Raw genomic sequence first — 9801 nt, 5'->3', positions numbered from 1 at the left:
TTATGCTCTAATAAATTTGTTAGTCTCTAAGGTGCCACAAGTACTCCTGTTCTTTTTGCGGATACAGACTAACACGGCTGCTACTCTGAAACCTATCCCTGTGGAAACACTGACTAGTGGAATAACCACTTCCTGCCTTTTGGGATGTGCCAACTATCAAAGCCCTGTTGTCGAGCCATACCATCAGCTCACTACCTGTGGTTAACACTGATTTTGATCAGTAGAAAGCATGAGCAAATAAGTCTGGGAATGGAGGTTCTCCTGCTAATGGGCTTGGGCAAAGAGTGGAGCAGATCCTATTGAGTCATTGTTAAGACCCAGATACCCTGAGGGCAGAGGGTCTGATCTATCCTGAAACCCAGCCGTACACATAGCCTGAATATATCTGAAATGCTGGCTCCAGAAGGAGCCACAGACCCTGCTGCTTAGTAGAATCTCTTTGAAATGGCCCCACGGAGAACAGTAATAACCCTTATGAGTCAGTGGCCCCACTCTTTGCTTCTCTTCCCTCCATTCCAGTTCCAAGGGATCTCCAGACTCTGTTCCCTGCTGTGTCTTGCATCTGTAACTGGCAGGTTATAATGTACTTTTCCTGGGTCTTTAAACCATCACCTGACTCTTTGTTTAAATGGGGACTTACCCTCCCCTCCAACTATGCACAGGTATTAAAAATAATGCCTCTCTCTCAACCGCCCCTTAAGTAAATATCTGCCAATCTTCCCAGAGCATTGGGTGCCAAAGCTCACATGCTCTTCAGAAATCTGCCAGTCAGTTCCCCTTGGAACCAAAATGACACAAACTGGCAGCCTGTCACTATGACTAACTGACTTACCTGGAGAAACAAATTCTCACTCAGGTGCCGTCACTTGCATCTTTCAGCCCCCTGCTAGGAAACATGCCTGCGGAGTGAAAGCTGGGCACAGTGAGCTGTAGGAGAGCATCTGACAGCGTGGGGCAAATGCAATTCTCCATGTGTGGCCAGTGAATACACATCTTTGCTCTGCTCTTTGAGGCTTGTAGTAGGAAGAGGGCCTGAAACATAAGTCTTTTATGTCAGAGGCCTGGTATGAAGCCTGAGGCCTGGGCTAAAGTAGCGGTCAAAACTTTGCTGTTATAAAGCAAAATCGGGCTGTGAACTATGGGCAGGCCCTGCTCACAGAATCTGGCAAGAACAGGACTGATATTGCAAAAACACACACTCCTAAGAGTGTGAGGCTAGGAACAGAGCACTCCCACGAACACATTCCAGAAGGGTGGTACCAGAACACCTTGATACCAGCATATTCCCTAAATATAACAGGAACACACTGACCCATCCTAAAGATAAGGTCAGGATGACAGTGTGATGGATAGAGATGTGCAAGGTGATGGGGTGGTAACTGACTATGTCAGAGGAGCAGTGTGTAACTTGTTTGCATTGATGTATAAAAGATATCTCAGAGTGAGTGTCTTTGGCTGGCCTGGGGGATAATGGAAAGTCCCGCCATTAACTGAGCTAGTCCATTGCAACAGTCATCCATGTGTTAGTGTACCTATAACCATTGAGCCAGGGCACTGGGACTGTGTTTCGTTGACAATAAACCTGACCAAGTGCCTTCGCTATGAACCAAGTTTGTGGATTTATTGGGCAGTTTGATTGGAGCCTCCTGTACGGGCTTTCTGGCCAGAGTCAGTACAGCACACACAAAGAATACACATGCAGCCAAACATCTGACCACAGGGCTGACTTATCCCAGCAGCACTACCACAGGTGTGCATGTGCTATTGCGTTTATACCATGCAGGGCACTCAGTGGGTGAAATGTTCATTTTATTGGCAGGATCTGTGCTCCCTTTGGTGGCTGGCCAACTGACTGCCATTGTCATGTGGCACTGGGGAAGCGTCCTTTTCCCCAGCACATTGCAAGGACACTGCAGAACACTAACGTCTTCTCGGTGTCGTCAGGGCTACAAGGCTTGTTCCTAGTCATCCCCTGCTGTCCAGCAGATGAGGTTCTGGGTTGACCAGCAGTGATGTGCTGATGAAGCAGTTATTATCCGTTTGTGTTTCTAACGGTGTTGAGCACCCACATACCTTCTAGTCTGAGCCAAGGTTAGAATTCTGAAAAATGCATTGAGTTGGACACATGGCTTTGTTTTTCCAGCTATGATCACTCCTGGCGCCTCTGGGACCTGCAAGCTCAAGAGGAGATCCTCCATCAGGAGGGGCACAGCAAGGGGGTCTATGACATCGCCTTCCACGTTGATGGCTCTCTTGCTGGGACTGGGTAAGATTTACATTGAACCTTAGCAAGGTTGTCGCTCAGGATCAGATGCCCTTTGCTGGGCTGGGTGTGTTTGTTTGGGCTAGTGACCACTCTTGTGTGTTTAAGAAGTGTCAATGCTGAGTTTTCTTTCCCCAGTGGCATGGATGCCTTTGGTCGGGTGTGGGATCTACGTACTGGGCGCTGTATCATGTTCCTGGAGGGCCACCTGAAGGAAATCTATGGGATTAACTTCTCCCCAAATGGGTAAGGAGGGAGTTGGAATGGTGCAGCTAGGGGTTCTGAGAGCATGAACTCCAGCTGAGACCAGTGTGCTCTTCCTTCTCCCCATGGCAGATATCACATAGCAACTGGGAGCGGGGACAACACATGCAAAGTGTGGGACCTCCGCCAGAGGAAGTGTGTCTACACCATACCTGCCCACCAGAACCTGGTGACTGGAGTGAAGTTTGAACGTAAGTATTTCCCCTCCCACACTTTGGTTTGCTTAGCAACACTTCCTCCTAATTCCCTGGGCTGATGTGGCTGGGATAGCTGTATGTGCAACAAAACTGCAGAACAATCTGTGCTGGTAATAGCCAGAAATCCCAGAACTCAGCAGACTCCTCTCCAGAATCTGCAATCTGGTGTTGGCAATCTATTGTCGTCTGTTTTTTCTACATGCGAACCTCACCTCTTCCCCTCTCCTTCACTGCAGCTACGCATGGTAACTTCCTGCTCACCGGTGCTTATGATAACACAGCCAAGATCTGGACTCACCCAGGCTGGTCCCCTCTGAAAACGCTGGCTGGCCACGAGGGAAAAGTAATGGGATTGGATATCTCCTCAGATGGGCAGCTAATAGCAACATGCTCATATGACAGGACCTTCAAGTTGTGGATGGCAGAGTAGCTCTGAGCTGCCAGTGACTCAGGATGGGGAATATCACAGACTGGGCTGTCCCTGCATTTTTATATTAAAAAAAAAAAAAAAAAAATCAACTGTTGCATCAACTACGATCGTGGCTGGAGTTACTGGCTGGCGTCGGCTTCCCCATGGTGCTGGTGCATCCCCTGTGCTGGGAGTTGGCCAAAGTCAGAGTTGATCTGAGCTCCTGGAGTGATGCAGTAACCTTGCTTTGTATAATCTCTACCCCCTGCCTCGGGGGAGAAATTCTGGTGTGAGCCATCTGCTCTACCTCCCCTTCATCATGGGCTTTACTCTTTGTTATACATGTTTGTAAATACCCTCCCTCCCCCCTTCAGATGCACTGTGCCATAAAACCCATCGGTTGGCATCACCCTCAAGATCAGTTTTGTAGGAGACTTTCCCCAGCCATGGAGCCTGAATGATCTTGCTTTTGGCAAAGAGCCAGCTGCTTCAGTCATTTAAATATGGCACATTGGTTCTCCCAGCACAGAGATTGGATCTCTGCAGAACGTGGAAGCCCATGCCCCCTTAGGCATCTGCTGTGGGTGAATTTTAAGCGGCGGGAGAGGAGGGAGTTTCTCTTCATGCAAAATCAAGCTTGAACTGCCCACTGCCCTAGATCCCCTTCTGCCTCTGTGATACTTCAGAGTATTAAAACACAAACACTTTCAAATCACATGGACTTCTCCAGCTTAAGCTGCCTGCAAGTCTCTGCTGGGAGGTGCATACAGAGGTGTCAGTTACAGCTTTGTTGCTAGTTTGTTTCACTTTAAGGTTCTTGCTCTAGCCACCCACTGTAGAGAACATTCACTTTCTCAAATCTTCCCAGTGAAGTTTTGCAGGTGCCTGTTTCTAAGAAACCTGTTGTGACCTCAGTGTCTGTGCACTTTGGTTGTACTGGAGCTGTGTGGGGGAGGGGCCTGCAGCATCTGTTACCAGCCACAGCTGTGTACCTAGGAAGCAGTCCCATGACGGGGAGGCATCAGGCCAGCTGTTGTCCCTCTTCTCTCCCTACACTTCGATCAGCAATATAGGAACCTTGCATGCAGCAGTGTGTGTACTTGTGAGAGTGGATGGGTGATACAGCGTTGCTCGTTCTCAGTTGCACGCTTCCCTGTGTTTTGTTTGTATGCACTAACCAGTGCATTAAACAGGGTGAGGGAGATAGCCATGGAGTGTGGAAAAGCTGATCTCTTTGTGGGGCTGTCTCTGAAAAGTGCCCCCAGCGAGGGAGAAGCAGCTTCATCTTCTCCCATTCCTCTTGAGAGTAGCAGTGCATGCCCGCAGCAGCGTAGTTCTTCTCCACCACCAATTCCCTAAGTACTGTGGTTAGTGAAAAGGAATGAAATGGGTCCCTTTTGGCTGAGGAAGTGAGGTTACTCCTTGCCTCTCTAGCTGACTACATGAAGCATCTGGTCTCACCTGCTCTTTGCCCCATCACCTCTGATTCATTATTGAGAGGAACAGGAGTACTTGTGGCACCTTAGAGACTAACAAATTTATTTCAGCATAAGCTTTCATGGGCTACTGCCCACTTCAGCGGATGCATAGAATGGAACACGCAGAAAGAAGATATTTATACATACAGAGAACATGAAAAGGTAGGAGTAGCCAGACCCAACTGTAAGAGGCCAATCAATTGAGATGAGCTATCATCAGCAGGAGAAAAAAAACTTTTGCAGTGATAATTGAGGTGACCCATAGAAGGTGTGAGGATACTTAACATGGGGAAATAGATTCAATTAGTGTAATGACCCAACCATTCCCAGTCTCTGTTTAAACCTAAGTTAATTGTATCTAATTTGCATATTAATTCAAGTTCAGCAGTCTAGACTCTCCTGCTGCTGATAGCTCATCTCAATTGATTGGCCTCTTACAGTTGGTATAGCTACTCCCACCTTTTCATGTTCTCTGCCCGGTGCGTACTCTGCTAGAGTGGCCATCTTTCGGGCCCAGGGGTTGCAGTGGCAACATACGTCCAAAGTGCAGCACAGACATTGTATATAAACCCAAAACAACTCCTACCATAATCCCAGCCTGTACAGTGAGACCTGCACTAGGGACCCCACTTCCAGTCAGCCCTGGCCTGGAGACACCACTTAAAATATCCCCTGAGCTATCCAGTGCAATTTATTTGCTCTTTTAAGATCCATCTTTACTAAGCAACTGATGTTTGGTCTTCTGGACAGTACCTTAAACAAGGTTACACTGTAGTTTACAGGCAAATAGAAATCACTTGATTGAGTAGCAATACATCATTTGACTGAGTTCCCTTCAGCTACCCAGCCCTGTCCCTCCTCTGGGTTGCATCAGCTACAGTGACCTTAGATAGAGGTGCTAGCAGAAGGAGCTGCTGCTGGAACAGGCTGAGGTCTAGCTGGACTCTGACCTAGCAGGACTTGCTTTATTAAATAAATGTAGCCACCTGCCTGCTGAGCATGCAATTCATTGTAGAGAGGCCCATGCCAGCTCTCAGATGGTAACAACTGGATCCAAACCAGCAGCCTCCACTCCTGAAGCCATCCAGTCCCTTATAGTTTCCTTAGTGACTCCAGCTTCTATTTTCTCTCCTCCTCCTGGCCTCACCCCATCCATCAGGCTGTCGTTCCCCACACGGGAGTCCAGACTTGTCAGTCTCTGCAGCAGAAGGGATGGGTTAATATGCCAAGAGGAGCGATGGGTTCCATCATCATGTTACCTGCCCCTTTCTCACACCAACAGGAATTGCCTGCTATGATAGAGACTTGAGCCACCAATGGGGTGGTGGGGTACAGCCTGCAGCAAGAAGGAAGCTCCACCCTCTTCCCCATGACACTGTCTGCAGGCCAAGGCCTTTTCTGATGGCCGAACAAACTGTTAAAAGTGGGGCCCTTTCCTTCCCCAGTTGTGGCAGTTGAATTCCAGCATTGCTGCAACTATGTTCCTACCTCTCGGATTGCAGCTCCCACCCCTGAAATGCAGCCAACTCTGAGGTGAAACACACCTACTGCATGACAGCACACAGTAAACTTCCCCAACCGTCTGGGGAAGGACATGAGGCCAAACTTCCATAACTCTTGCTGCAGGAACCAGAATGTAATTATCCCACCTGGCATGTGGCCAGTGGCTGTCACACCTGCTCTTTATTGACTGCCTGGGACCTGAGGTCTCACCTGGTAAAGACAGCACCTACAGAACACTGGTTGAGTGCTGAGGCAAAGGGAAGAGACCCCTGTCTGGCTCATAGCTATTGCTTCCTTAAAGGTCTCCCATCCACATCAGCGAGGCCCAGGGTTGCTCAGTATGACTAAAGCACAATTTATGATGGGCTGATGGAGTAAATGTTAAAGAAACAAAGCTGCTCAGGCTGTGTAGATACTGAGCACTCCTGTGGACTAATGTAGTTACCCACAGTGAGAGTACCATGCAGTTCCTGCTAGCTGCCAGCCAGGTACACAATGGGGAACACTGTCACTGCTACTGAGCCCATCTTGGTGCAGAACAGGCACAGCTGAGGAATCACATGTCAATGCAAACCTGAGGAGTTGGAACAGCCTTCCCCATGCTGCCCTTCAAACAGAGCTGCTGCAATCTGAACCCACTGGCCTTAATCCAGAGGCAAGACAAGGAAACAGGACAGACACTGGTGCTTTCTCTGTTCAGGCAATCCGTGTCTGCCCCATGGAAATGGAAACCGTTCACATTTATTTTCTTGCCTCTGGAAAAGAAAGTGAGGTTGAGGGGTGAGAGCAGAGGAAGAGCTGGGACCCTGGCACAGGAACTGAATGTGTTTGATTGTAAACAACACAACAAAAAGTGCAACAATTAGCTCAAAAAGACAAAAGATTACATTTCTTGCAGGTCTTTGCTGTGGGCCAGGGGTCTGCTTATCCAGCAGATGGAAAAAGCGCAGCCCCCCGTGAAACTTTTGGCACAACAGACGGTGTTAGTCTGTGGACATGAATGTCCTGGCCTGCATGTTGTCCTTGGTGGCACCCAGATCCTTGGTATTATCCCAGGAGAGACAAGAAGATGAGTCACAGGCGAGCCTGTAGAAATCTTCACTTTCCATAAGGTTCTGGCTCATTCCTCCTGGGCTGGGGTTTGCAGCATCCCCTCCTCTTGTGTCATGGCCATTCAGTATAATGGCCCTGTTGCCCACTACTATGAGCATCTGTATTCCCATAGCGCCCTGGATCTCAGGTTGGGGCCCCAGACCCCATGACAGGCAGCAAAGAGCTTCAGCTGATGGGGCAGTTCCAGAACATCATACAGGTTCTGCTGCTGTTGGTGCACAATGCTCAGGGTGGCTGCCGGGGAACCCCCAGGTCTTGGGATGCAGCCAGACCACTAGTATGGCTGGGTGTATCACTGAGAAGAGATCAGGAACAAAGCTCATTAGCCAGAGCCTGCAGAGATGGTCCTGGAGGGTGCAGAGAGGGCTCCCCTGCCCAGAGCAGATGCCAAGTAGCTGATGTCACCTTTTGCTGTCTGAGAAGATGTTGAGCTCTGGGCTCCAGTTGTGGGGTTTGCCAAGCCCTCAGCCTATGCCCCACAGGAACTGCTTGGTCCAGAAGATGGAGAAGATGAGCAGCAGTGTCACGCTGAGGATGATGGCCATCAGGTAGGCGAAGATGCGGAACTGGGGGTTGCGGATGCATTGCCGAAGGGAAGAGCGGCTGGGGATGGAGGTCGGCCTAGGGGAAGCTTGGAAGCTACCTAGCCTGGGCCCTGGATCTGTTCCCAGGTTGAGGGTATAAACCCTGGGCTGGCGCAGGAAGTACCGTGATTTCCGCTCGTCCTTTAGGCACAGCTGCCGGCCCTCCAGGATGATATGGTTGGGCTCCAGTTTGAGCAGCCGCAGGACATCTGAGTTGGTGGGCAGCTCGGTGATGGGCTGGTTGAAGGGGAGCACTGTGGGGTGGCGGCAGAGTGGGCATTGCAGCCGGTTGCGGGCAGGGGACACCAGGCTCAGGTGTGCCAGGCACTCAATGCAAAAGGAGTGCTGGCACTCCAGGAGCTTTGGGGTACGGAAGGTGTTGTTGTAGGAATTCCAGCAAACAGGGCAGTCTGCCTCTGGCTCCCTGCGCAGCCCTTCTGACATGGTCTCAGTGGGGCAAGGCGCCATCCCCAGCTGCTGCGCCCGTGAAGCCCATTTGCTGTGAGGGCTGCAGGAAAGATGATCCCACCAGCTGCCTGGAACAACACAAAAGGCCCAGTAACAATGCATCTGTCTGCACCCCAGTGAGCTGCTAATCTCCCCAGGCACATATACCCTGCTCAGGATGGGGGCTGATCCAGCCACACACTGCAAGGACCCCAGGAAGGGGAGAATCGGTGCAGGTAACAGGTCAGTCCAACCAGCAACAAAATTCCTTGAGGGAGTGAGGAACCTGACCCTAGGCAGGGAGCTGGGTGGGTGCTACAGGGAACTGGACATAAAAAACATGCTCTCAATGGCCTGATAAAAGTGACAGCATGAGAGCTGTTGCGCTGGCTCCAATGTGATCTGACGGGCTTTCAAACAGACAGGAGAAGCCATGAAGCCGTTAGGCCAGGCCCTTCCTCCCAGCGACTTCAGCTTGGAACTCAGACAAATCCTCTGGTGATTGTGAACTCGGAGGTCTGGCCCGTCCAGGTGGCGTTAAACCTGTCTCTGGTGCAGATGGCTCACAGCCATCATGGGCCTTAGCAGTGGGGAATGCAGCTGACCCTGATACAGAATGTGCTGGGGAACCCTTAATGTGTTCAATTAGCCCAGGAAACCGGAGAACACGGGCAAAGGCCAGGCAGGAGCATGCCCAAGCTCTACCCCAATAGCAGCAGAGGCCCCTGTCGGGATTGGGCCCTGTGCAAATATACCCAGAAGCAGGTCTGGCCTTACCCCAAAGAGCTTGTGCCTTCAAGCCAGAGCAACAAACACATTTCAAAGCCAAGCCAAGTCTTTTTCATTGCATAGAGGTCTCAGCCTCTTGTTGGAGAGGTAGAAGGATGCTCTGGTTACCAACCCCACCACCAATGCATGCTCAGCATAATGCCCTGGGCCCTTCCTGCTGGGGGAGGGGCTCAGATCAAGAGCACAATGGGGCACCAGGCTACTAGTTCTGCTTGAAAAACACTTGGATCCAGCTAGCCACATCTGTCCAATGCATGCAGCACCCAAATTGAGGGTCTGTTGGGAGTCAGTGCTGGGTTCTCAGCCTGGGTGTTGGAGAGATGCCCCAGCCAGGGCAGTCTGGGCATGGTCTGCTGAACGGTGACAGTGCAGAGGGGAGCCCAGAGAGCAGCACCTGGCACTAGCACAAAAGCACCACTCAGGAGGGCTCCTGACTGATTGCCAAGATGCAGCACTACCCCCCAACCCCTGCCCCTGGACAGACAAACAGCCATTGCACAGCAAGGAAACATGCCTGGCTGTGTTACAGAAAGCTCCCTCCCAGCTGCCCTTGGGGAACCAGGGGCTGCAGGGGACACTTACTTTCACAAAGGGGGCCCGGTATCACAGCTGAGCGCCGGCAACATTGCTAAGCAGGAGCCCCTGGCAGGGGGCACAGGGTGGCGGAGCTGTCCTCCTGCTCCTCAGAGAGGCTAGTGAACACGCCCTGTGCAATGATCCTCGCCCTTCATCCTCCTTTGCAGTCTGCATTTGC

General features: G+C 50.8%; 2 protein-coding genes across 2 annotated transcripts in view; one reads left to right on the top strand and one right to left on the bottom strand.

The window, feature by feature from the left end:
• The window catches only part of PRPF4 (pre-mRNA processing factor 4), a 23937-nt gene extending 20699 nt beyond the window's left edge, over positions 1-3238 (top strand). Inside the window, exons 10-13 of the mRNA XM_026658730.2 lie at positions 2097-2266; positions 2402-2509; positions 2600-2718; positions 2961-3238. Of these exons, the coding sequence (XP_026514515.1) occupies positions 2097-2266; positions 2402-2509; positions 2600-2718; positions 2961-3154 (591 nt within the window). The 3' untranslated portion in view covers positions 3155-3238. The remainder of the gene's footprint in view (positions 1-2096; positions 2267-2401; positions 2510-2599; positions 2719-2960) is intronic.
• A 4453-nt stretch (positions 3239-7691) lies between these two features.
• LOC112118963 (E3 ubiquitin-protein ligase RNF183) lies at positions 7692-8318 on the bottom strand. Its single transcript, XM_024217478.2, has one exon. It carries the CDS (start codon positions 8277-8279, stop codon positions 7692-7694), a length of 588 nt encoding a protein of 195 aa, XP_024073246.2. The 5' UTR covers positions 8280-8318.
• Positions 8319-9801: the final 1483 nt, after the last annotated feature.

Source organism: Terrapene carolina, unplaced genomic scaffold (assembly GCF_002925995.2).
Source record: "Terrapene carolina triunguis isolate 2854851 unplaced genomic scaffold, T_m_triunguis-2.0 Scaffold508, whole genome shotgun sequence".
NCBI classification, from domain to species: Eukaryota; Metazoa; Chordata; order Testudines; family Emydidae; genus Terrapene; species Terrapene triunguis.
The sequence above is the reverse complement of the archived record's forward strand: the minus strand, read 5'-3'. Positions and strand labels throughout refer to the sequence as shown.